At 47.5% G+C, this 27,114-nt stretch overlaps 2 protein-coding genes across 2 annotated transcripts in view; one reads left to right on the forward strand and one right to left on the reverse strand.

The window, feature by feature from the left end:
- Positions 1-27,114, forward strand: part of BCO1 (beta-carotene oxygenase 1) — a 157,687-nt gene that overhangs the window by 20,111 nt on the left and 110,462 nt on the right. Inside the window, exons 4-6 of the mRNA XM_067719486.1 lie at positions 14,455-14,552; positions 15,479-15,668; positions 17,737-17,839. The gene's annotated coding sequence lies outside the window, so the exon portion shown is untranslated. The remainder of the gene's footprint in view (positions 1-14,454; positions 14,553-15,478; positions 15,669-17,736; positions 17,840-27,114) is intronic.
- The window catches only part of LOC137214538 (polycystin-1-like protein 2), an 85,726-nt gene that overhangs the window by 773 nt on the left and 57,839 nt on the right, over positions 1-27,114 (reverse strand). The window contains 17 exon segments of the mRNA XM_067718419.1: positions 1,334-1,421; positions 2,750-2,979; positions 3,210-3,307; positions 4,200-4,385; positions 6,004-6,141; positions 9,110-9,206; positions 10,368-10,463; positions 10,465-10,498; positions 10,500-10,544; positions 11,750-11,894; positions 11,897-11,977; positions 15,414-15,630; positions 16,499-16,561; positions 16,564-16,724; positions 17,400-17,599; positions 22,493-22,639; positions 24,271-24,449. Coding sequence (XP_067574520.1) covers positions 1,334-1,421; positions 2,750-2,979; positions 3,210-3,307; positions 4,200-4,385; positions 6,004-6,141; positions 9,110-9,206; positions 10,368-10,463; positions 10,465-10,498; positions 10,500-10,544; positions 11,750-11,894; positions 11,897-11,977; positions 15,414-15,630; positions 16,499-16,561; positions 16,564-16,724; positions 17,400-17,599; positions 22,493-22,639; positions 24,271-24,449 — 2,205 coding nt within the window.

The raw sequence follows: 27,114 nt of genomic DNA on the forward strand, positions 1-27,114 counted from the left end.
GCCAATCAGATACTTTCTATTTTCCGCTTCCTTGTTCATTATTCTTTACCCTACAAAAGCTTCCTGCCTTCCACTCCATTTTGCAGATCTCTGAATGGAGACAGTCCACTTCATGAAAAGTTAAATTTGTTTGTCATCACCTAAATTGTTTTCTTTAGGCATTTTTCCAGTGGGTTCTCAATCTTGGCTGTGTATGCAAACCACACGGGAGATTTCAAGATACCAGTGCTTGGATCCTTCTCCTAGGAATTCTGTTTTTATTGGTCTCAGGTGCAGTGGCAGGCATTGCCAAAAGCCCCCAGGTGTTTCTAATGTACAGTCTGGGCTGGGAATCACTGATGTAATGAACAGCGTCCCATGAATCAGGAGACGTGATTCTAGTCTGCCCTTCATTTGCCATGATCTTGGGGAATTAATTTCCTCCTTCTGGGCCTCAGTTTCCCATCCCATGTGCAAAGGTCCCCTGGCCGTCAGAGCAGAGGTTCGAAAATGCAGTCCCCAGACTGGTAGCATCACATCATCTGGAAACTTGTTAGAATTGCAGATTCTCAAGCTCCACCCCAGATCTCCCCAGTCAGAAACTCTGGGGGTGGGACCTGGGAATTTGTGTTTTGATGAGCCATCCGAGGGATTATGACTGGCGGTTTTTTGGTTTGTTTTAAACATTATATCTATCTGTCTGTCTATCTATCTATCTATCTATAAGTATAGTTGATTTACAATGTTAGTTTCAGGTGTACAGCATAGTGATTCAGTACCTTTATAGGTTTTACTCCATTAAAAGTTATTCCAGAGACTTACCTGGTGGTCCAGTGGTTAAGAATCCACCTGCCAATGCAGAGGACGTGGGTTTGCCCCTGGTCAGGGAACTAAGATCCCACATGCCGCAGGGCAACTAAGCCCACACTCCGCAACTACTGAGCCTGTGTGCCACAACTAGAGAAGCCTGCGCACCACAACGAAAAAGATCCCGCATGCCACAACGAAGATCCCGTGTGCCACAACTAAGACCCTGTGCAGCCTAATTAATTAATTAAAAGTTATTACAGAATAAGGGCTATAATTCACTTGGGAATTATATTTTTTATATATATATATATATATATATATATATATATATCCTTGTTGCATGCCTATTTTATTTTTTATTTTTTTGGCCATGCTGCACAGCATGTAGCATCTTAGTTCCCCGACCGGGGATCGAGCCCATGCCCCCTGCAGTGGAAGCACAGAGTCTTAACCACTGAACCACCAGGGAAGTCCCAATTTTATACATAGTACTTCGTATATGATGCATTTTAAAGTTTGAGGACCATGGTGTTAGAGCAGCCACATAAAGCATCAGGGGCTTAGGCAGGCAGCAGCTGCAACTGTCACAGTCCCTCTTGGGCTGGCAGTCCACAAGACCAGTTCCTGGAGATCTGCTCATGGGTGCCGTGGAAAGAGCACATGCCAGAGGGACCTGGGTTCAAATCTTGCCTGCCTTGTGGGAAAGCTGATAATGTCTTCAGGCCTCAGTTTCCTCATCTGCAATAGTGTTAACACCAGTGCCTCAGGATAACTGTGAAGAGGAAACAGAAGTGTGTGTGTGTGCGTGTGCGTGTGTGTGTGCACATGTAGTAATAATAGCTATTATTACTTAGAGCAGTAATGATGGGCCTGTTTTAAAACATGCCCTGTCCCTGGTGGGTCTGCGTCCTGCTTTGATACATAGAAGCAGAGAGAGAGTATCAGTTGTTCAGAGTGGCAGGAAAACACCTATTATGTGGAAATAAGCTACTCCTGGCCTGTCCTTAATCCCAGGGGACCCCTGCCAGGTGTCCTCCTTTGGGGCTTGCTCCCTGTGTTCCTTGGTGCTGTAATAGTGCCATGGAGGAGATGGAGGTTCACATGAGTTCACTAACTCACCTGGGACTACACAGCTAACAGGAGCAGTGCCAGGGTTTCAAACCTAGGGCTCTCTGACTCTAGAGCGTGCTGGGAGACACAGTGTGTGTGGGCCCTGAGTGTCCCTGCACATTTGTGCTGAGTAGTCCAGGAATGCAAGGCTCTGGCAGGGCTTTACCCAGGCATCATCTCAGGGCTGAGTTTGCAGTGAGCAACCTCAAGGGATGAGGTGACATCCTCCTTCAGACAAAGAGCAGGCTTGCTTCTGCCACTGTAGAAACAGTGAATGCTCCAAGCTCAGTGTTCCTCCTTGGTACTGTAACTCACTGCATGGGCAAGCATCTGTCGTGGCCCTTCCTAGGGAACTGACTTCAAACACCATGAAACTCTGCTACTGCTTTTGCTGTGAGTAATGAAATCCTTTGTCTCTGACCTAGGAGTCTTGTGTCTTCTGCCAGCATCCATGAAACAGGCTAGTGTGTTAGCTTATAAGTAGGGTAAGACCTCAGACCCTGCATAATTCTTGGTTAAGGTTAAGAGCCTTCACCACTTCCTACTTGCCTGGTGGTGGACACTTTACGTCGTACTAAGTTTCCCATCCCTGTATTGGCTCTAGCAGAGGCCACCAGGCTTGGTGCACCAGGCTGAGAATGCTGGAAGCAGGATTTCCCTTTGAACTCTGAGATTGCACAGTTTCCAGGGGCCTGAAAATATGACCTGAATGCCTCTGAATCCCCCAGCCCCTCCCCACAATGATACAATGAGCTTGGCTCGGCCCTGTTTTGAAAGCTGCACCCTCCAATCAGACCTGGACTTGAGCAAATGTCTTTCCTCTGCTGCATGTGAATCCAGTGAGCCTTACCTTGACGCACTTTGGCGATCAGTCCCCAAGGGGACCACGTAACCTCCTCCCCGGTACACAGTGAGTTAGCCCCAGATGGGATACCCTCGGCGCTGGCTCTGGCTCTGGCACTGCCAAGCCTGGGAAAAGTCATTGCTGTTATTGAGGACGGAGGCATTCCAGCCTTCCCCATAGTCTGACAGGTCTTCAACGTCCAGGGAATATGGCACACGGCATCCATCAAGGGAAGCCTGCAGGGCTTCCCTGGTGGCGCAGTGGTTGAGAGTCCGCCTGCCGACGCAGGGGACACGGGTTCGTGCCGCAGTCCGGGAAGATCCCACATGCCACGGAACGGCTGGGCCTGTGAGCCATGGCCTCTGAGCCTGTGCGTCTGGAGCCTGTGCTCTGCAACGGGAGAGGCCACAACAGTGAGAGGCCCGCGTACAGCAAAAAAAAAAAAAAAAAAAAAAAAAAGAGAAGCCTGCAGCTGCAGGGCAAGAGCGCAAGAGCTTTCTTGGACCCTCACTTGGTGAATCTGGGCACTGCCCACCAGCTTGGAGTTCCCATCGGTGATAAAGCCTGGAGATGAGAAACAAGTGGATGAATCTAGCCATCAGCATCATCTTAACACATCCCAAGCTTTCTGGCCTGGATGCTAACGTGAATTTCAGTGTGCCCGTTGTAGAATTAGCCAAGAGAAGTTCATGGCCAACCACAGACTACATTCAACCATTCATCACCATCTCCCCACCTTGGACCTGGTCTACTTCTTGCATAACTTCTCTTGGGGAATGGCAACTCCTACCCAGTCATCAACTTGGAGACCATTTATGTCCTTTCCCTCAATGCCCACATCCTAAGGGTCAACGAGGCCCACCAATAGTACCTTTTCAATGTTGTCTGCACCCACCCCGTCTCTCCATCACCTCTGCCCCCATCCCTACATCAGTCGCATCATTTTTGCCCAGCATCCTAACTTACCTACCCTCAACTCCAACTTCCAATGCAGCTTCTACCACAGATTTGATTATGTTACTGCCTCACCGAGAAGCTGTCAATGGCTCCTCACTCCCTTAAGCATAAACTGTGAGCTTCCAGAGCCTTCGTGATCTGGCCCCTGTTCCTCTCTCCTGCTCTGCTTTTTGTGGGTCCTCAACTCCTACTGTACACTGAAGTCGCACTCCACGCTCTGTAGTTCCAGGAAGATAGTGCCTTGGTGTTTCAGGCTTGCCTTTTCTCATGTTGTCCCTTCTGCCTGGCACACCATTTCTACCTGGCCAATTCCTGCTCAGTTATCTAAGAAGGAGGTTCTCCACTCTGCATCCAGGGAGGGCTAGGGACCCTCAGAGGGTCTCTCCTTCAAAGCATATGGCTCTGTGGTTATTGGTTCTCTGTAAGGCTGAAGCTGACAGTGACCCACAGTTGTTCCCGGGAGGGAGCTGACCCACGTCCTGGGGTGGGTGGACGGTACCTGGGTGATGACTGTCCAGGTTGCTCACGAGGGTGGTGTTGGCCCACGTGAACAAGTCCTGAAAGTCCAGCACGGCTGAAAAGCCTCGGGTGAAGCTGTGCCCAAGGTGTCTGTTGAAGTGGTAGTCTCTGGGGTCCCCCTGCCCGTAGGCCACCAACAGCGGCATGCACAGGGAGCCCAGGTGCGCTGGGAAGGGAGGCACAGCCCCTGGTCAGGCAGAGGCCCCAGCTCCTACCAAGTCCAGGGCAGGAACTGGAAAGGCACATGGCTCAGAACAGTTGAGGTCTTGTAGACCAGCCACTCACCCCTCTGGTGACAAAGGAATCAGTCCTTATAAGGACAGCAGAAAGTAGTAAAGTTCACAGGCCATGAGCCTCCTGCCTGGGTTCAAATCCCAGCTCTGCCACTTCCTATCCATGTGCCCTTCACAAGTGACTTAACCCCTCTGTGCCTCACTCTCCTCGTCTGTGAAATGGGGATGATTCTGTCACACAGGGTTGTGATGAGGGAGTCAACAAATTCATATTTATAAAGCACTTAAAATAGTGCCTGAACGGACTTCGTGCTGTATGAATGTTTCTTAAATAGAATTTTTTTTAAATGGGGCTCTGGGGAGTTCCCAGGCGGTCCAGTGGTTAGGTCTCGGAGCGTCCACTGCAGGAGGCAGGGGTTCAATCCCTGGTCGGAGAACTAAGGTCCCACATGCTGCATGGTGTGGCCAAAAAAAAAAAAAAAAAAAATGAGGCTCTGCCATGTTGCAGTGCTGAGGATAGAGCAATAAAGGTGACAGACGTGTTCCCTGCCCTCATGGAGCACACCTGTAGACAGGTGAGTGTGACCTAAGGGCCCATTAGGTACAAAGATTTAGTTTAGGAGGCCCGACATCAGAATCATGTTGGGGGATGCAGAACGTTACTGAACCAGAATCTCTGGGCCCAGGGCCTGGGAATCTGCATTCTGGCACCCCCACTCCAAGATGACTTGTTGGGGTTCTACCCACATCTGTCTTGTTTTTCATTCTGTACATGCAGCTCCTACGCAAGCTCCGCCACTCTGTGGTTTGGCCACGTGGGCTCCCCGTGGCAGGGCAGGCCAGGGCTGCGGCAGGGCCAGCGCCCTCCTCGGAAGCAGCCCTCACCAGTGACCTGGTGGGTGGCAACTAGGGGGTACGTACTACGCTCGCCCCTCCCGAGGTCTCAGCAGGACTGAGCCCCAGTTGCCCACATGGAACCCACTCACCAACCACCTTCCATCGGCTTCCGTCTCTTTCCTGCACTTTTTCCTACCAGTGCTTCTCAGGATCGCCTCCCAAACCAACTGCTTATGCCCAGATCTGCCTGTGGGGGAACCCAGACTAAGACACACAGTGAGGTTTGAAAGCGTCTGGTCAGCGGGCCAGAGGAGCCTCTCTGACGACACAGCCTTTGGGCTGAGAATTGAAGAATAAAAGGAATTAACCAGAGGAAAAGGCAGGGAGGAGGGTGCGCACATTCCAGGCAGACTAGATGCCAGAGGGTCTGGGTCAGGAGCTGCAGGACGCAGTGTCACTGGAGCTGAGGGCACAAGGGGCCGAGAGAGGTGACCTGGGTAGGTGGAGGACAGCAGGGAGTTTGGACGTTATCCAGGGGCCTGGAAGAGCCACGGAAGGATTTTAAGTTCAGGGGAGAAGCTGGGGAGAGTAGATATCTGGGGCGATGGGCCCAGAAGCAGTGTGGGCCTGTCAGAGATTGTACCACATCTGCTCAAATCTATGTTGAGAACCAGCGAGTGGGAAGGTTGCTCGTAAGTAATCTTGGCTGCCTACCCAAGATTTCTCTGATTAAGGCAAGTGCTTTCTGTTCCTTGAGGTGGGTGGTTTTCATCTTCTCAACGTCAGAGGCCAGAGGCTTCTGGTAGATGTCCCTTCTGCTGTTTCTTCGTGCTTGGAACAAGGCAGAGGGGTCTGTGAAAGCAAGGGCACAAGGACAGTCCCCCAAATGGGCAGTGGAACCAGCTTGTACGTTTGCAACCAAGAGACTCCCGTCACCAGGTACAACGGGATCCACTGTTCCTCCTCCTTGGGAGCCATTTCCCAATGCTACCCTCCATGCCTCTGCCCGTGCTATCCCAGTGCTCAGAATTCCGTCCCTTCTTCTCTAGCTGGAGAATTCTCCTCATACTGAAAGCACAGATGCCTTCCTCACCTGAAGTCTTACTGATTCCTGGATGCTGTCTTTCTGTGTTCCTGAACTCTAAGATGGATCCCAGTGCTTCCAAAACTTGGAAGGATGGAAGGATGAAGGTTACTAATATCTCAAAGTCCTGTTATATGTAATTCCAAGTATCTTCTTTTTCAAACCACCTTACTGACCTATAATTTTCATAATTTCACCCGTTGGAAGCCTGCAATTCAGTGATTTTAGTAAATTTGTAGAGTTGTGCCACCATCACCACAACCTAGTTTTAGAACATTTCTGTCACCCTCAAAGGTTTCCTCATGTCCCTGAAATTGGTCTCTACTCCCACTCTATCCCCACCCTTAGCCCCATTAATTTTCTTTCTGTCTTCATAGATTCTTTTCTCTGGACTTTTCATATAAATGGAATCATATGTACATAGTTTCTTGTATCTGGCATCTTTCACTTAGCACGATGGTTTGGTGTTTGTCCATGTTGTGTATATTAGTAGTTAGTTTCTTTTTCTTTCCCTTTCTTTTTTTTTTTTTTTCTCCCGCACCACGTGGCTTACAGGACCTTAGTTCCCTGACCAGGGGTCAGACCTGGGCCCCCTTCAGTGGAAGCGCAGAGTCCTAACCAATGGACCGCCAGGGAATTCCCTGTAGTTAGTTTCTTTTTATTGTTGAGTAATATTCCATTGTACTGACATACTACCTTTTGTTTATCCATTCACCTGTTGATGGACATTTGGATTACTCCTAGTTTGGTCTATTAAGAATAATGTTGCTAGGAATGTGTTGTGTGGACATATATTTTCATTTCTCCTGGGTAGATTACTAGGAGTGGCTAAATATCTTTTGACTGTTACAAATGAAGCTTCTGTGAACATTTGTGTACAAGTTCCTGTATGAAAATAATTCTTCATTTCTCTGGGATAAATGCCCAAGAGTGTAATTTCTGGGGTGTATGGTAAGCCCATTTTTAGTTTTGAAAGGAACTGCCAAACTTTTCCAGAATGGCTGTACCATTTTACATTCCCACCAGCAACGTATGAATGCTCCAGTTTCTCTGCGTCCTTGTCAGCATTTGGTGTTATCACTCTTTCTAGCCAGTCTGATAGGGGTATATTGACCCAGCTATCCTTTGGATCCATGCCCCTCTGTCCACCCCCACTGCTAATGCATGCCACCTCTAGTCTGGACCATTTCAGTAGTCTTCCTACTGGCCTCCGCACTTCTACTTTTGACCCAATACCTCTGGTCTCCAAGAGCAGTCACAAAATCACAAGTCCAATCATGCTGCTCTCCTATTTCAAACACTCCAAAACCCCGGCATGGCCCCGGGCCCTACAGGGCCCTGTATGACCTGCTCCCCATCCACCTCTCTGCCCTCATCTTGAAGCATTCCTTCCATGCACACACAGCTCCCCATGCTCTGGCCACCCTGTCAGTAATTGCTATAAAATGACAAGCTCTTGTCCCACCTCAGGGCCTTTGCACATGCCCAGTGTTCAGACCCTCCCTCTCCCATCCTCTAGGAGCCACCCTCTTATTCTGCCCCCTCATTCTCTCTTACAAGTCGTTTTGTGCATTTACTTGTTTAATGCGTCTTCCCAGATGGGCTGTTCATTCCAAGAGCAGCAGCCTGTTCCCTCCAGTCAGTGCTGTGTTGCCAGGGCTGAGGCTGAGAGTGGGGATTGACTTCAAATGGGCAAGAGGGAACTTTTGGGGGTAAGTTCCAAAAAGCTGTTCTAAATCTGAATTGTGGTGATAGTTGCACGACTCTATAAATTTACTAAAATCAGTAATTATACACTTACAATGACTGGATTTTATGTAAATCATGTTCCGAAGCCATTGTACTGCCTGGCACACAGAAAGTACTCCCTGGATAATTGCCAAAGGAATTACTGAATGAATATTTGATTGGTCAGGAGGCTGTCGTCTCTTTGGAGAAAAATTACTCTTTTGACTTGGGAAGATGGTTTTAATGGACTTTTTGGATCTACAAAGCCAAATCCCTATTGTAGGGCAGAAGAATACAGTCCCATGAGGAGGTCACCACACTGCATGATGATGTAGGGATGTGGGCTTTCGTTTGTTCCCGTTTTACTTCCCCTGAAAGTCAAAATCTCTGTGTAGACTATTAGAGTGTTGAATCTGTTCTGCTTGCTTGTTTGTTTTTTGTAATTCTCTTATTGGAGACACCCTCAGGAGTTTTGGCTGGGAAGTAAGAAATCAGGTTGGGGGGAAGAGGGCTGGTCGTGGGCTCCTCTGACCAGTCAGCATGGCTGTGTTCCACTAAAACTCTTTACAAAAACAGGCGCTGGGCTAGATTTGGCCCCCTGGCTGTTGTTTGCAGACCTTTGTCTTAGAACCCTAATTATAGCTCCCTCACACCCCTCACGCACACAAGCTTGTTGTTTTTTGGTTGTCTAATGACCTGAGCCCTGGGGAAGAAAGCTGCCTGCTTGGGATTACACAGAGGATGATGGCCCTTGAAGAACCTGGACCCCATGGTGCCTCTTCATGCTTAGGTGTCAGACAGAAGGGCTCGGATAGGGGAGGAACAGGTTGCCCAAGAGACAGAGGAAGAGTCACTTGTCCCTGGATGGATTGGGGGTGCTTCAATAGTCAGGGTGAAGGCTGATGGGGAGCGAAGGCCTGAGGCCGGGACCACCCAGTGTCTGGGCTCCACGGGGCTTTCTCAGCCTTGTCAGGTTCCAGAGCCCTGCCTGCACCCAGGCACCATTACCTGGGCCAGAGACACGTCCCGGGAGGGGGGCCACAGGCTCCTCCTCATCCTCCACTGTCTTCAACACCAGCGCAAAGAAAGCAGCGAACCCCAGCACCTGGAAGGCACCCACTGTGAACCCCAAGCCTGTGTTGGAAACTCCCTGTCAATTCCTGGTCTGAGCTTGGGTAGAACGGGAGCCACACTTGTGTCCTGGGTGCAGGAGCCATGCTCTGGGGAAGCCATCCTCTGCAGAGAGGGGACGTGGTCATAAAGGGTCAGGGGCAGGGCTTGCGTGCCTGGCCACCAACCAGGCAGAGACCAGCAAATCCTTGAGCTCACGCTGCTTCCCGCATTCTCCAGCCCTCCCACCTGCTGGCCTTTCTCCTACCCCTCAGCCTGGTGACTCACTAGCATAGCTGCTTACACCTGCCTCCTCCCTCCTTCCCTCCCTCCCTTTCTTTCCGTGTTAAGTAATTCCTTCCATTACATTGTCTGTGCACCTTCAGTGCACAAGCACAGAAGGATTCTGTGGTTTGATTGGGGAAAAAAAGGTTCAGGACTCTGTTCTTAATATTCTCAGACTAGATTGAGGGAGGTGTCAGGAGCTGTTTAAGTCTCTGACGAAGGCTGTTCAGGGAAGAATGAGGGTGGGGGATTCTGTGATGCCTCGTAGGTGGAAGGATTTTCTCTAAATATTCCCTCACTTCTGCAGCTCCCCCGACACAGTATTCCTGCTGCCTGGCTCCTTCCAGGCGGGACTCAGGGTCTCTTTGACTCTCACTGCTCTCTTGCGTAATTTTACATTTTCAGAAATAGGAGTATTTCCAGTTCATGCACACATTTAATGGCTTGGTGGGTTTTTTTCTGAAGGTAAAGTTTGTGTAAGTTGCTGGCTCATCTCACAATCAAAAGCATCCTAGACCTGAGGAAATATGATATCATTCCTATTTATACATGTGGCCTAAGGGCAAGATTTTTTGGTGACCTTATTCTCTTAACCTCAGGTTTTCTCATCTGTAAAATGGAGGTGAGGCCCCTCCTAAGGGTGATTGTGATGATGAAATGTCAGCATCTGGCCCTGAGGGAGCATGGGTTATCCTGGTAGTTACCTTGCTGCCCCAGGTCCACCCAGAAGTGGTGCTCCAAGTGGGTTTGTTGAATGAATAGATTGAATAGATGAAGGAATTGCTGAAGCCTAAGAACTGAGCAGCTGGCAGGAGGGAAATCATGGGTGGAGGGAAGGAGGGCAGGAGGGCAGCCACACAGGGGTCCTGACCTTCAGGGGCTGGGTGACAAACACACTCTCCACGAAGGAGACGGCCATGGAGGTGAGCCACTTGAGGGGGCTGACCCGCCCGTAGTGCAGGCCATAAGAGCATGGTGAAGAAGACTGCCACTCCGCTGGTCACACCACCAGGGGAGGCCTCGAGGGGGCTTGCTCGCCTGCCCGGAGCTGCAAGAGAGGATGGGTATAATCAGGGGGGCACCATTTGGGCTCCAGTTCAAACCCTGCCCCAACCCTACCAGCTGCGTGACCTTGGCCAAGCTCCTTAACCCCTCAGACCCTCAGTATTCTCCTCTATCCTATTCTGTATTCTATACGGTACACATACATATATTCTATTCAGGTCACCTTTATTCAGTGCTTACTAGGAGCCAGTCCCCATGCAAACTGCTTTATACAGGTTTTATCTGTTATTCCTCATGGCAAGCCTAGAAGGCTGGTACTTAAGTTTTTATTATGAAAACTCCCCATTATACGGAAATCAGTGAGTACAGTGAACCCTCATCAACTACTTTCAACAACCATCACCTCCTTGTCAAACGTGTATCATCTATCCCCACATGCTTTCTTTTTTTTCTGGAATATTTAAAAATAAATTTCATACGTAATATAAAATCATCACCAGTTATTTTAGAATACATCTCAAAAAAATGGTCATTTTTTCACTGAATTATGGTGCTGTTGTTGGGGAAGAAAAAAAATTTCCCTCTACCCTTTCTAGATTCTTCTGGCTGGTCTAATTAACACGAGACAGATTAACAGGAGAAAAAAAAATTTAATTACATATATATAGGGGCTCCAGAAGAATATAAGGCTCAAGGACAAGTTAGGCAACTGAGGGTTATGTGGCATCTCAGAGAAAAAGGGGGTAGGGGTTTGGGACCTCAAAGGGGAGGAAGGCAGTTCACATGGAGATGAAAGCAAATGTTTGGTAAACAAAATGTTTGCTATGCCAGCAGTGACAATGGGACCCTGGAGAGGACTTTGGTCTCCAGGCCCTTCCACGCTTCGCCCACATGCTGCTCTTCATGGACCAGGCCCTTTTAAATTCTTCTTAGCTTTGAACCAGGAGATAGGCATTATCATTCCCATGTTACAGGTAAGGAAGCTATGGCTCAGAGAGGATGAGGGGCTTGTCCAAGAGTGTGCAGCTAGGAAACACCCACGTGAAAATGGTTATAAACTGTAAAGTGCTGTACAAAGGGCTCTAACTGTCATCTGGCAAAATCACCCTGTTCAAAGTCCTCTTCCCTGAATTTGTGCAGTCCATAATCGCTGCTTCTTGGGGAGATCTGGATGAATAACCTTCCAAGGTATTGGGATGTGCTCTCCCTGCAGGCCCCAGGCTGGGAGCACCCAAGGGAGTGTATTACCTCAAGTGTGCTGGAGGCGGGGTTCTGGGCTGTCCCCCTAGGCAACCCTTCAGGGTCTGCAGCTGCCCCAGTGCCTGGGTGTGGCTTTGGCCCTGGGAAAAGCCCTGGGGCTCCAGCAACAGCAGCTCTTGCTGTAGGTGCTCCACTGAAGGTAGAGACACTGCCTGTAGGCACTGTCCTTCCCAGCGTCTCTTGGGCCCACCTCGGGCCTGGGGCACTGCATTTCTTCTGGAGGACAAGGGAGAGAAAGAGCATCAGCTGGTGCTGAGTGACAGAGCAGACTGTGTGCAATAGAAACAGGAGCGTTAGTAATGGCTTTCTTGTATCGATCGCTTACTGTGTGCCAAACCATGGGGAATCTGAGGTTCAGAAAGATGGGATACTTGGCTCATATGGTCAGTTAGGATTTGAATGTTCCTCTTTTAGTCTTTTATGAAGGGCATTTTCAAAATTTCCGTATACGTAGAAGAGACAAGAATAGTATACCCATTGCCCTCCTGCAGCAATTACCCACATTTTGCCAAAACTGTCTCGCCTCAGCCCTCCAATTTTTTTTTCCTGCAGTACCTTAGGCAAATCCTAGACATAATGTTCTCTTATCAGCAAATATCTTAATACGTACAAGATTTGAATTTGAACCCAAGTTTGCCTGTTGCCAAAGACGGTATAAGTCTTAATCGTTTGTTTTTAACTTTTTATTATGAAAAAATTTAAATTACAAAAGTAAAGAGAATGATGAGATGAACCTATACCCATTGCTCAAAATTATCGCCTCATCCTATTACCAGTCCTGTTTCGCCTGCACCCCACCCACCCTCTCCATGTGGATTATTTTGAAGTAAATTCCAAGCCCCACGTCCTGACACTAAATATTTTAATATGCTTCTATGGAAGAAGAGGACTCCTTTTAAAAACAAAACCACAATGTGTCATTATCAGTTTTTAAAACAATAATGATAGTCCCTTAATAGCGTGAAACAACCAGTCAGTGGAGAAGTTTCTCCCTGTTATCTCTGAATGTTTTTCTACAGTTCGTTTGTTCAAATTTCAGTTTCCTTAAGTTGTTTCTTTTTAAAAAAAAACAAAGGTGTTGGGCTTCCCTGGTGGCGCAGTGGTTACGAATCCATCTGCCAGTGCAGGGGACACGGGTTCGAGCCCTGGTCTGGGAAGATCCCACATGCCATGGAGCAGCTAAGCCCGCGCACCACAAATACTGAGACTGCTCTCTACAGCCCGTGAGCCTCAAGTACTGAAGCCCACAGGCCTAGAGCCTGTGCTCCGCAACAAGAGAAGCCACCGCAATGAAGAGTAGCCCCCGCCTGCCGCAGCTAGAGAAAGCCCATGCGCAGCAACAAAGACCCAACACAGCCAAAAATAAATAAATAAATAAATTTATTTTTAAAGAACATTGATATTTAAAACAAAAAAACTAAAAAAAAAAAGGTGTTTTTTGTTTTAAATTACAGAGGTAATACATATTCATTGCAAGAAAAAAACAAATTTGAACCTTTGCATTATTCCCTGAGCCTTCTAAGGGAAGCTTGGACTCTCCAGGTGGAACCAGGCCTGGGTCCCTGGAGCCTGAGCTGGGAGGCCGGTGCCCAGGGGCACATTCTCCTGGGACAGGAAGGGCCCAGGTCTGGACCAGTGTGCACCTTCACAAGGGGTGCGTGAAACTGGATATAGAGCATGGCAAAATGGAGCACCCTGACCCCAGGACCCCTCCCCAGTCACCAGTGAGAAGTGAATGAGAAAATAACAAGTGATGTGGAGAAGGCTGTGGCTCAGACCCGATGTTGGTAAAGACCTGGCAGCATTGACTCTGACTCCCTCTGACTCAGGCCTTCTACCTCCCCCTCCCTCCTGGGCCTCCATCACTGAAGCCACAGCTAATGGTTCCAGCATCAACAGCCTTCGTAAGCGTTCTGGCAATGTTTCCGGAAGATACCATCATTTGCAATCATAAACACTTACTGAATCCTTACTTTGTGTCAGACTCGTATGATCTCATTCAGTCCTCAAAACAAGCCAAGGAGCTGGGTGGATCAGCGCTTCTGTTTTATAGGGGGGAGGAAATAGTCTCAGAGAGGTTAAACAACTGTCCAAAGTTGCACAGCTGCTTTGGCATCTGGGAGAGCCCCAGGTCTGGCCAACTCCAGAGTCCTGGTTCTAAGGCCCATGCTGTGAATGCCAAAGTCCCCCAAACCCCAAAGACCCCAAACAGGGCCAAGTGTCCAGCGTGGGCATCAGCAGAGCTACTGCAGGGACGACCTTCATGGGCAGCCCAAGCCCAGCTCTTCAGGGCTAATGCTCCAGAGTGGCTGGAACACGGGGGTCAAAGTAGGGCTGACCATGGGGTCAGCATAGGCCTGGCCAGGAGGGAGTGCTACAGTAAGGACTTGGGACCTGGTCTTGAGGACAGTGGCTCTCAACATTCAGTGTGCATAACAGTCACAAAAGTGACTGGTAAAAAATGCAGATTCCTGGCCTCACCTTAGAAAACTTAATTCACTGTATCAGAGGTGGAGCCAAGAGTCATGAATTCAAACTCCCTAATCTATAGACCCCATTTTTATATTCTAAACAAGGTTTAGACTGTGACCAGCCTTGTGTTTTAAAAATGGCAGCATTCTTAACCCACACCATCCAATATGGTAGCCACTTGCCACATGTGACTTTTTAAAATTAAAATTTTTTTTTTCTAGTTCCCTGACCAGAGATTGAACCCCGGCTCCCTGAGTTGGGAGTGCAGAGTCTTATCCACTGCACCACCAGAGAAGTCCCTCAAAAGATATTTTCAAAGGTGTGTATGAATTGCAAGCGAGGGTTGCAGGAGAAAGAGAAGGTGATTCTGAATTTTTAGTATTTCATAGGAATAAAGATTTCATAGGAATAACAAGGAAGAGGAACAGGTTTTTATGGGAAGATATATATGGTTTAGTTTTTTTTTTATAAACTTATTTATAAAATTTAGAATTAAAATAAAAAATTTAGTTCCCTAGTCACACTAGCTACATTTCAAGTGTCAATAGCTCCATGTGGCTAGTGGCTGCCATATTGGTCAGTGCAGATATAGACCATTTCTGTCACTGTGGGAAGTTCTATTGGACAGCCTGATCTAAACACTGGAGGCAGCGATCTGGGTGGAAGATGGAAAGGAAAGGGGCAAGAGCAGAGCCAGAGAGACTAGCTCAAACCAGAATAATGTGCAATACATATGTGCAGCTCTTCACACAATTCATGATTTGGCAACAAGCAATGTGAAAGCAGTACAAGAGATGCTTAGGGGCTAAAGAGCACATGGTTGGAGACCCTGTTGTGGGCTCAGAGGTTGGGTTGCTCCCCTGAGGAAGGGACACATCAGCCAAGAATAAAGTGTGAGTAGCCATTGGCCAAGTGAAGAGAGGAGAAAGAACGTTCTAGATCAGAGGACAAGCATGTGTGCAGGCCTTAGTGGGAAGGCAGCTTGGCATTGTGTGGAGAGCAGGATGCCTGTGGTACTGCGAGGGAGGCGGTGGCGAGTGGTTGGAGTGGAGGCTGGTGAGGGAGACCCCCCAGTAGGACTTCTTGACTCCCTCGTGATAGTGATACAGACGTGGCCCTTGGTCCTGCATCCACCTGTCTCCAACATGCCCCCTCTCGGCCCAGAAATGTTAGGACTCACCTTTCACTTGCACAGACCCAAGAGTGAGTGTTAAAGGGCCCCCTGTCTGGCTGGCTTCCTTCCAGAACACCTGCCCTGCTTTGTTCTGCTGACAGATGACGTCTTCCACCAAGGCCAGCAGTTGGTTGATGTCCATTGAGTTCGCGAAGTCCCAGCCCGAGCAAGAGGGTGGCACCTTCAGAGCTTTGAACAAGGAGCTGACGAGCCTCCACAAATCCTGCAAGTCACCCAGGGGAAAGGGGACGTGAGCTACAGGTGAGGGGGCAGCAGAGTGGTCAAGAGCACTCGCCCTGGGGCTGGACAATCTGGGTCTGAATCCCAGCTCTGCCTACTGAGACATGACGTTGGGCCACCCTGAGCTTCTGTTTTGTCCCCCATAAAAATCCCTCTTCTAGGATTTCAACTGATACATTCCAGGCTGTATTCCTTGAAGTGTGGAACACAGTAGGTGCTCAATAAATGCTTAACGTGTGCATGAATGCAGAGGGAATTCTTTCTGTGTGCTTCCAGCCTGCAATCTGTTTGAAAGTATAATATTTTGTACATAGTAGGTACGCAAAAATGTGTGTGCATGTGTGTATATGTTGTAGGTGTTTGTGTGAATATATGTGCCGGTGTGTACATGCATGTAAACATGCGTATGTGGCATGTGTGCACTTGTGTGTACATGTGCAGGTGTGTTTTCAGGTGTGCATATGTGTGTACATGTGCACACATGTACATGTAGGTGTGGGGTGTATGTCTGTGGATGTGTACACGTGGCATGTGTGTATGCATTCATGTGTAGGTGTGTGCGTATGTGTGCATTGTGCAGATATATGTGTATATGTGTGTACACGTGCACATGTGTACACGTTTGTAGGTGTGTGTGTGGTGAGTGTGTGCACATGTGGCATGTGTGTATGCATGCATGTGTAGGTATATGTGTGTACTGTGTGCACATATGTGTATGTGCATGTGTACGCAGTTGACAAATCTTAGTGACTGATGCTGTCCGACACCGTGGGTTGTAGGCCTCAAACCCCAGTCCCCACCCCCTTCTGCCCAGGCTAGAGCTCCCCACACTGCCGGGGTTGAGGACCTGCCTTGGTCACTGCTTCAGGTGTCAGAAGACCATCCTCCACAGGCTGTGGTGAGGGGGCCAGGCTGAGGGGGCCCCCCCATCCCATTTCCCAGCGTTCTGCTCCTTGGTTACCCAAGGACGGGTGTTCCAAAAAATCTGAACGATCAGGAGGTTGATGGGAAACGTGAGGAGCCCAATCCAATCATCCAGCCCAATCATCACTTCCTGCCAAGTGAATTCGACTTTACCTGGGGCAGATGGAGGGAAGGGGTCGAGGGGAGAGTCCCCTCCACCCCTTCCAGTAAGGGTTAACCTTGCCCAAAGAGAGGTCTGCCCCTTGAGTGGCTCCTGGGAGGTGACCACTAAGCCCTTGGGCTGTCCTGCCTGGTGGGTATGCCTTTGTTTACCTGGGGTCTTGGGCCACACCATATAGTCTATGCTAACAATGTGATTTATGGTGGGGGCCTTGGTTGCACCGTATCACCTCAACCTCTGGAGGGGCTGGAGGCTAAGGTCAGCCATACTGGGTTCAGCCATGTCTATGTGAGCATGCCCCGATAAAAACTTTGGACACCAAGGCTTGGGTGAGCATCCCTGGTTGGCATTACTCCATGCGTGTTGTCACACATTGTCAGGAGGAGTGAGCGCTGTCCAGACTCCACTGGGAGATCATAACTGGAAGCTCCACGCTTGGTCTCCCATGGACCTTGCCCCACGTGCCTCTTCCCTTTCCTGATTTTGATCTGTATCCTTTCTCTAATAATTATGAGTATAATGGCATTTCTGACTACTGTGAATCCTTCTAATGAATTATTGAACCTGAGGGTGGTCTTGGGACCTCTGGAATTGCAAGGCATTTCTGGGGCAGTGACAGTTCATGTCCACCAGCCACTAGCCCTGATCGCCATGACAGTGGGAGTTACCCAAGCCCATCTTTTGCTCAGCTGGGTCCTTGGGGACACCCCAGAACATGATGGTGGTCAGTATGGTGCAGAGGAGCAGTGAGAAGCAGCAGGACACCTGGTGGGCATGGGTGAAGTTGCTCCAAGCTGAGTTGCTGAAGATGGAGTACCAAATGTGGCCATCCTGGAAGCCTGTGGAGGTCTTCATGAAAAACAGGTGGCTGTGGACAGGCCAGGGGAGAGGGACAGGCATTTAGGGAGACAGGAATGGGGAGAAGCCTAGTCTCTTTGGAGCAATCCTGGGATGAGAGGGAGGGATTTGTTTCTAAAATTCATCATCTGTTTTTTTCTTTTATAGAAGAAATACAGCATCATAGTAGCATCACTTCAAGTTAATGATGGGGACTCTGGACAGAGTGGTTGGAACCCTAGACGGCCCTCTTACTACTGTGTGACCTCAGGCAAGTTACTTTACTCTTTGTACCTCAGTTTACTCATCTGTAAAATGGGCATAATAACAGAACCTGCCTCACTGGATTGCTGAAAGGATTAAAGATGATAATTTTTGTAAAGCATTTGGCAAAGTAGCTGGCATATAGGTGAGTGTTCATCAGTGTTAGCAATAATTTTTGTTATAAGTTTTAAATAATAATGTATAACTCTAATATTGTTTGTTTTGTTACAATTAGGGCATTAGAGAATAGTGGTTAAAAATCCAAGGCTTTGCAGAGGGAGGACCACTCCCTAACTCCTTCTACGAGGCCACCATCACCTTGATACCAAAACCAGACAAGGATGTCACAAAGAAAGAAAACTACAGGCCAATATCACTGATGAACATAGATGCAAAAATCCTCAACAAAATACTAGCAAACAGAATCCAACAGCACATTAAAAGGATCATACACCATGATCAAGTGGGGTTTATTCCAGGAATGCAAGGATTCTTCAATATACGCAAATCTATCAATGTGATAAACCATATTAACAAATTGAAGCAGAAAAACCATATGATCATCTCAATAGATGCAGAGAAAGCTTTTGACAAAATTCAACACCCATTTATGATAAAAACCCTGCAGAAAGTAGGCATAGAGGGAACTTTCCTCAACATAATAAAGGCCATATATGACAAGCCCACAGCAAACATCATCCTCAATGGTGAAAAACTGAAAGCATTTCCACTAAGATCAGGAACAAGACAAGGTTGCCCACTCTCACCACTATTATTCAACATTGTTTTGGAAGTTTTAGCCACAGCAATCAGAGAAGAAAAGGAAATAAAAGGAATCCCAATTGGAAAAGAAGAAGTAAAGCTGTCACTGTTTGCAGATGACATGATCCTATACATAGAGAACCCTAAAGATGCTACCAGAAAACTACTAGAGCTAATCAATGAATTTGGTAAATTGGCAGGATACAAAATTAATGCACAGAAATCTCTGGCATTCCTATACACTAAGGATGAAAAATCTGAAAGTGAAATCAAGAAAACACTCCCATTTACCATTGCAACAAAAAGAATAAAATATCTAGGAATAAACCTACCTAAGGAGACAAAAGACCTGTATGCAGAAAATTATAAGACACTGATGAAAGAAATTAAAGATGATATAAATAGATGGAGAGATATACCATGTTCTTGGATTGGAAGAATCAACATTGTGAAAATGACTCTACTACCCAAAGCAATCTATAGATTCAATGCAATCCCTATCAAACTACCACTGGCATTTTTCACAGAACTAGAACAAAAAATTTCACAATTTGTATGGAAACACAAAAGACCCCGAATAGCCAAAGCAATCTTGAGAACGAAAGAAGGAACTGGAGGAATCAGGCTCCCTGACTTCAGACTATACTACAAAGCTACAGTCATCAAGGCGGTATGGTACTGGCACAAAAACAGAAAGATAGATCAATGGAACAGGATAGAAAGCCCAGAGATAAACCCATGCACATATGGACACCTTATCTTTGATAAAGGTGGCAGTAATGTACAATGGAGAAAGGACAGCCTCTTCAATAAGTGGTGCTGGGAAAACTGGACAGGTACATGTAAAAGTATGAGATTAGATCACTCCCTAACACCATACACAAAAATAAGCTCAAAATGGATTAAAGACCTAAATGTAAGGCCAGAAACTATCAAACTCTTAGAGGAAAACATAGGCAGAACACTCTATGACATAAATCAAAGCAAGATCCTTTCTGACCCACCTCCTAGAGTAATGGAAATAAAAACAAAAATAAACAAATGGGACCTAATGAAACTTCAAAGCTTTTGCACAGCAAAGGAAACCATAAACAAGACCAAAAGACAACCCTCATAATGGGAGAAAATATTTGCAAATGAAGCAACCGACAAAGGATTAATCTCCAAAATTTACAAGCAGCTCATGCAGCTCAATAACAAGAAAACAAACAACCCAATCCAAAAATGGGCAGAAGACCTAAATAGACATTTCTCCAAAGAAGATATACAGGCTGCCAACAAACACATGAAAGAATGCTCAACATCATTAATCATTAGAGAAATGCAAATCAAAACTACAATGAGATATCATCTCACACCAGTCAGAATGGCCATCATCAAAAAATCTAGAAACAATAAATGCTGGAGAGGGTGTGGAGAAAAGGGAACACTCTTGCACTGCTGGTGGGAATGTGAATTGGTTCAGCCACTATGGAGAACAGTATGGAGGTTCCTTAGAAAACTACAAATAGAACTACCATATGACCCAGCAATCCCACTACTGGGCATATACCCTGAGAAAACCAAAATTCAAAAAGAGTCATGTACCAAAATGTTCATTGCAGCTCTATTTACAATAGCCCGGAGATGGAAACAACCTAAGTGCCCGTCATCGGATGAATGGATAAAGAAGATGTGGCACATATATACAATGGAATATTACTCAGCCATAAAAAGAAACGAAATTGAGCTATTTGTAATGAGGTGGATAGACCTAGAGTCTGTCATACAGAGTGAAGTAAGTCAGAAAGAAAAAGACAAATACCGTATGCTAACACATATATATGGAATTTAAGAAAAAAATGTCATGAAGAACCTAGGGGTAAAGCAGGAATAAAGACGCAGACCTCTTAGAGAACGGACTTGAGGTTATGGGGAGGGGGAAGGGTGAGCTGTGACAGGGCGAGAGAGAGTCATGGGCATATACACACTAACAAACGCAGTAAGGTAGATAGCTAGTGGGAAGCAGCCGCATGGCACAGGGATATTGGCTCGGTGCTTTGTGACAGCCTGGAGGGGTGGGATGGGGAGGGTGGGAGGGAGGGAGACGCAACAGGGAAGACATATGGGAACATATGTTTATGTATGACTGATTCACTTTGTTATAAAGCAGAAACTAACACACCATTGTAAAGCAATTATACCCCAATAAAGATGTTAAAAAAAAAGAAGAGACCTGAGAGAGATGATCTCTCTGTTTCTGCCACATGAGGACACAGCAAGAAGGCAGCCGTCAGCAAACCAGGAAGAGGGCGCTCACCAGAACCCAACCCCGATATTGGACTTCTAGCCTCCAGACTGTGTACAATACATTTCTATTGTTAAAAAAAAAAAAAAAAAAAAAAAATCCAAGGCTTTGGGTTCAGACTCAGTTTGAGAGAATAAAAATTGTGAGACAGGGTTTCTGAAAATGGCACCACATTCCCCTAAAGAATCTGTATTATTTCCCTATGAGTAGAATGTAGTTTAACCACAGGAGCTATTCAAAGGCCCAGATTCTGCTAAGAGTATCCAGAGTAGAGATTCCCAGCTGCCGCCTGTCCTGATTGGTCAATGCCAGAACCCTCCAGGGTTGTACGATGCTCTGTCACTCGGGGGTGTTCCGGTGGCCTGGACTCAGAGTACAGGTGCAGAAAGAGAGAGGTCAGTTGCCAACAACAGTAATTGTCCATGTTATTTGTCTTATTCGACAAATATCTGATGCCCCTGGTGCTGTGTCCCAGGCTCTCTGCTGGGCACCAGGGATTCACGGGAGGGATGAGGAGCTTTTGCCTTCAGAGAGCTCCTTGCCGAGTTTCTAGGCATCACATGTGCTGATGCACTCGGAGATAATACCTGCTTCTGTAACTGAGTACTTAGTGTGAGCCGCATAGTGTGCCAAGCACATTACTACAGCGTTTCATGGGACCTGGGACCCCCTACGGGGCAGGCACATTGAACTCGTCATCTTTCAGATGCGGAAGCTGAGACCTGGAGAGGTGCGGTGACATATCCAAGGTCACGCGGCAAGTCAACAGCAGGCGTGTGGGACTTTGTGATCCGTGCCCACGTCTGTTATACCTCTCTTGGGGTCCAAGTCTCTCTGATTCAGACTTTTTCCCCCTTGGAGGCTGAGATGCTCACAGTGGCAGCTGGGAGGAAAAGTCATCTTGCAGTAAATGCACTAGAAGCAGACTGAATGCCCATCCATAGGAGAATGGTCGTGGGACATCCATTCTGTGGAATATCATGCAACCAATAAGGAAAATTTGACCCAAACAGACCCTGCTGGAAGGATGTGCATGATATATTATTAAAGAAAAAAGGCAACATATTTAGAGTAGCATGCCATTTAAAAAGTTATAAAATAACGATCTGTGGTGGTGTGTGTGTGTGCGCACATGCATGTGTGTACATTTGTACCTGCTTATTTGTGTTTGGGGACAGATGTGGAAGGATGCACGACAGGAAAGGGGGTGAGGGAGTGAGTAAAGCAAGGGGAAACATGCTGAAAATTGCATCTAGGATAAAACAACATGAAGAAGAAGCTCCAGGTGGCCAGACGTTGAATCACCATTCAGATCAGTCTGTTCACTCATGTCAACAGTATTATTCTGTGACATTCGTAAGTAAATATGGATAAGTGTTCCATAACTGTTATCACCCCCTGAAGATAATTCTGTCTTGGAGGGTCCATGTCCCTTCAGGGCTGTTTCATTGCAACAAGAAAAGCTGGTTATTAATGTCACACACTCAGAGCTGCCCCGGCCCACTAGCTGAAATGTGCTTTTATTTGGCTGTGACTGAATTATAACGCAACTTCCCTAGAGATGAAAGAACAAAGTAAAGAGCATTTGCTTAAAAAGAGAAAATATAGTACCTGAATTGTTTCCTGTCCTGCTCTGTGGCCACTGGAAATACCTTGTCAAGGACACAGTCTCCGACATTGATGGACAGCCACGAGTTGCAGAGGAAGTACCACTTACGGTCCATTGCCAGGTCATGCACCAGCACCCGGCTTACGTACCTGGAAGGGACCCACACTTTTGAGGATAATGTGGTGGTGGGATGAGACTTATTTGGACCCCATGAAGGTCCAAACCTGAGCCCAAGAACGAGAACTCTTGGAAAGAGACTTTATATTTTTCTTCATTGCTCTTGGTGACTTGATCAAAATGCCCCAATCAGTGGGTGAATTTGGCCTCATGTGGGGAGTTCAGCTAGTGTAGACCGCCAGCTTGGAGGCTGCCAGGTTTTCACAGATATGCTGCAAGAATGTGCATTCTGAAACTGTGAACCCTCATGCAGGGCAGCAAGCCCAGTGTCGCCGGGCTTTACAAGTGAGGAAGGCCAGGTTGTCGTGTGTATAGGGAGGTGCAGGCTTGAGCACACGAAACTTGGTCCTCCTGTGGGCTTCCATCCAGAGAATGAGCCTACCGTCCATTCAGCACTTCGTGGCGATCATCTAACCTGATTTAGATCTTTGAGGCCCAGGAAGAAATGAAATCATCTTGCCTCTGCTGGGAGGTCAGATCCAGCAGCAGTTGCTTTACAGGGAAATAAGAGTAATGATAACAAGAGGCACTCTTTATTGAGCATTTACTGCACATTGGGGACTGTGCTAAGAAGCTCTTGACACGCACTTTCTCCTTTCAGGAAGGATAGTCCCATCAGGCATGCAAGAGCTACCTCTGTTGAGGTCACACAGCCTCCTGGGGAGGCTGACATCCCCTGTGACCTTTGGGTATAGAACCTGGGTGTGATCAAAACCCAGGCATCTCAACCCAGCTCAGGACAGCTCCAGAGGCCCCTGTGTGGTCAGCTGAGCTGTCTGTGGGCTGCATCAAAGCTCTTCTCCTTCTGCCCATCCTACCTCCTCCCCTCCCTGCCCAGGGGCTGATCCCAGGCACTCCTTGGATAAACAGCCTCCATGTTCAACTCCATCTCAGAGCCGCTTCCCAGGAACCAGCCCTGCAGCTGAGGATCTTAAAGCATTAATGTATTAGTGTTTTCGTCTTAAATGAGTCAAAGACAGTGGTCTAAATGCTGTGTTTTCCTAAAGCTGCCAGCCACCGATGAGTGTTCAGGCTGGAGACCACCCATCTGGGTCACTAGTTTTGGCCTCAGACAGTGGGAAGGAGTCTTGGCTCTGAGCTTGCCAGCTGTGTGACCTGGGCAGGTCAGTTATCTTTCCCGAGCTTAGATTTTCCCACCTATAAAACAAGGATAATAACAGTGCTTGTTCCAGAGGGTCACTGTGAGCATCCAGTGAGAAAAGCACAGGAAGACCTAACTTAGTGCTCTGCAGAAGAGCTGTTCTTAGGTCTCCTACTGGAGAATCAGCCCAATGTCTCATCTACTTTCCTCGTATTGGGCAGGGTTTGTCTTTGCAATAGGCATCTATCCCATTTTACAGATGGGAAAACGGAGGGCTAAATGACAGGTTGATGCTGCAGATGTGTCAAGGGAGGGACTAGCATTGTGTGGCCTGTGGACTGGTGGGCCTCTCTGACCCTTGGTTTCCTCATCTGTGAAATGGGGATCCATTCTATGTGTCTTACAGAGGCTCGTGAGGACCAGCAAAGCAGCAAATGCACAATGCCCAGCCTTGGTCGTGGCACTTAGTAGGTGCTTGTGGTTTACCCACCCCTGACTCACCAGGATGGCTGGTCCCCTGAGTTGTCATGCCATAGCCGCAGGCCCCTCAGCTCCCCCAGGGGAAACAGGGTGGAGAGTAAGAACACATCCACTCCTCCTCACTCAAAACCCGGGATGTTGGGGTCTGACAGGTGGTGGGGCTCACTCTCTCCATCCAGGCCATATAGGGTGACAGTCACCTGAAATCCAGAGACCAGTAGTGGCCAGCTCCACGTGGTAACTGAGCCCCGTGTTTCACTGGAGGTGTTGAAAAACCAATGAAACCCAACAAAGCATGGCCTTTTCACCTCCTCTCCTCCCATCTTGGACCTGCCAGAGTTATTTTTCAGTTGTGTGAAGATTTTGGGGTGACACTATCAGCATTCACATCCTGGAGATGAGTTATACTCATAAAATGCTTCCTGATGACCTTTTCAGACTTCTCGAATATTTATTTGAAAGGGCCGTAGGGCAAGAACTGGTTTTTCTCCCTAGCGATTATATTCTCAGTGCCTCCCAGAGTTCCCGGCTCTGAGACAGGAATGAATGACGGCCCACTACTTTGAAAATACATATTCCCAGGCCCCACTCCAGACCTACCAAGAATACTGGGCACAGGGCTCAGAAATCTGTATTTTTCTGAAGCCATCCTGGTGATGGCTGGTGGCCATGCCTGATTTCCTGAGCCAAAACCAACTACAGCAGATGACACCTATGCTCCACTGACATCCATCACTCAGCCTCACCACGGTGGGGTTCCCACGTCCAACTGCCAGCAGCTGTGCCTCTTTCCCTGGGGGTTTCTTTGGCTGTTAGAGCAGCAGGTTGAAGGTAGCAGAGAACTGATGGCCCCTGCAAGCCATTTTCCACCAATGCCTGGGGGGATTGGTGGATAAATAACCCAGTTCACTTAGTCCTCAGCTGGGATGACTTTGAGGCCCACGTTCCTTACTGTTTTCCAGAGTTCCCCAGTGGGATTGGGCTGCAGTTGCCCACAGGGGTAATGGGGTTGATTATGCGCCCCTTATTTGTTCCTTCCCTTCCCTACCTGGCTTCCCACTCCTGTATGTGGTGTCCTGGGATCCCCTCTCAAATCAACTACCTGTGCTTGAATCCTTGTTTCAGAGTCGGCTTCTACAGCAGAGTCTCCACTGTAGACTTTCTCAGTCAGATAATTCCTTGCTCTGGGGCTGTCCTGTGTGCTGCAGGATGTTTAGCACCATCCCTGGCCTCTACTCGCTAGGTGTCAGTAGCATCTCTTCCTCTCCCAAGTTGTGACAACCAAAACCACTTCCAGCATTGCTAGCTGTCCCTGGGGGCCAACCAATTGAGAACCACTGTGCCAGGAGCACCGAACTAAGACAGTATCAACTGAAAGGTGACTGCAACTCTTCAAGAAGAGAAATGGCCTATGGATCACAGATTTTCATTCTTTCTTTCCCTGTAAGGTCAGCTCTTCAGTGTCAAATGGAAGTGGGATGGATGTTTCATTAGATGGATGAAAGTGATTCCTGCAATTATTCAACAAATAGTTACTGAGCACTTACTCTATGTTAGCTGGTTGAGGCCCTAAGATGCAGCAGTAAAATTTTTTTTTAATTTAAATAAAAATAAATAGGGCTTCCCTGGTGGCGCAGTGGTTGAGAGCCCGCCTGCCAATGCAGGGGACGCGGGTTCGTGTCCCGGTCTGGGAGGATCCCACATGCTGCGGAGCGGCTGGGCCCGTGAGCCATGGCTGCTGGGCCTGCACGTCCGGAGCCTGTGCTCCGCAATGGGAGAGGCCACAGCAGTGAGAGGCCCGCGTACCGCAAAAAAATAAAAAAATAAAAATAAATAAAAATATACATAAATAAAAATAATAAGATTTTAAAAATAAACAGTAAAATGTAAGTGGACACATGTCCTGCTCTCATGGAGCCTAATGTCATTTTTTAAAAAAACAGGGACTTCCCTGGTGGTGCAGTGGTTAAGAATCTGCCTGCCAATGCAGGGACACGGGTTCAAGCCCTGGACTGGGAAGATCCCACATGCCGTGGAGCAACTAAGCCTGTGGGCCACAACTACTGAGCCTGTACTCTAGAGCCCTCAAGCCACAACTACTGCAGCCCGCATGCCTAGAACCCGTGCTCCACAACAAGAGAAACCACCGCAATGAGAAGCCCTCACACTGCAACGAAGAGTAGCCCCCGCTTGCCGCAACTAGAGAAAGCCCGCGCACAGCAGCGAAGACCCAACTCAGCCAAAAAATAATTAATTAATTAATAAAAAACAAAAACAAAAAAAACAATGGAGATTTCTCCAGGATAGTACACACAGTGCCTGTGGTTCTCAAACTGTGTTCCGTGGAGTTCCATGGAGCACAGTTTCAGTAAAGGAAGCTTGGAGGCTGCTGCAGGGGATGCTACCTTCTGATGAGTGATAGGGTGAGGCCAGACTTAACTAAGGATGCTGAGACATGACAGAGACCACCTGCTGTATGCTCCACAGCTAAATTTAAGGATTTCAGAGAATTCATAAACAAATGGAATTGTGTCCTCATGACCTCTAGTCAGCCTTCTCAGGGACAGATGGATGCCAGCTTATCAGTTTTCCTAAAAAACGTAATTCAAGGCTCGTTTTCAAATGGTTGCCATTGTTTGTTTCTTTCCTTTCTCCCCTTTCTCTTAGAAATTCTGTTTTCCCCTTTATTCATTGATAATAGTCTACTGACTGTTCTTCATATGTGAGCACATTTGTGTGCAGGTAACCAGCTGTCTGAATTATTTTTTAATAGGATTAAATGAGAAGACCAGTGAGTACAGTACCAGACCCCAACTCTCCCTTAATCCACTCCTCCTTTATATTTTTAAATATTGGGGCTTAGGG

This window comes from Pseudorca crassidens, chromosome 20 (assembly GCF_039906515.1).
Source record: "Pseudorca crassidens isolate mPseCra1 chromosome 20, mPseCra1.hap1, whole genome shotgun sequence".
Classification (NCBI taxonomy): Eukaryota; Metazoa; Chordata; class Mammalia; order Artiodactyla; family Delphinidae; genus Pseudorca; species Pseudorca crassidens.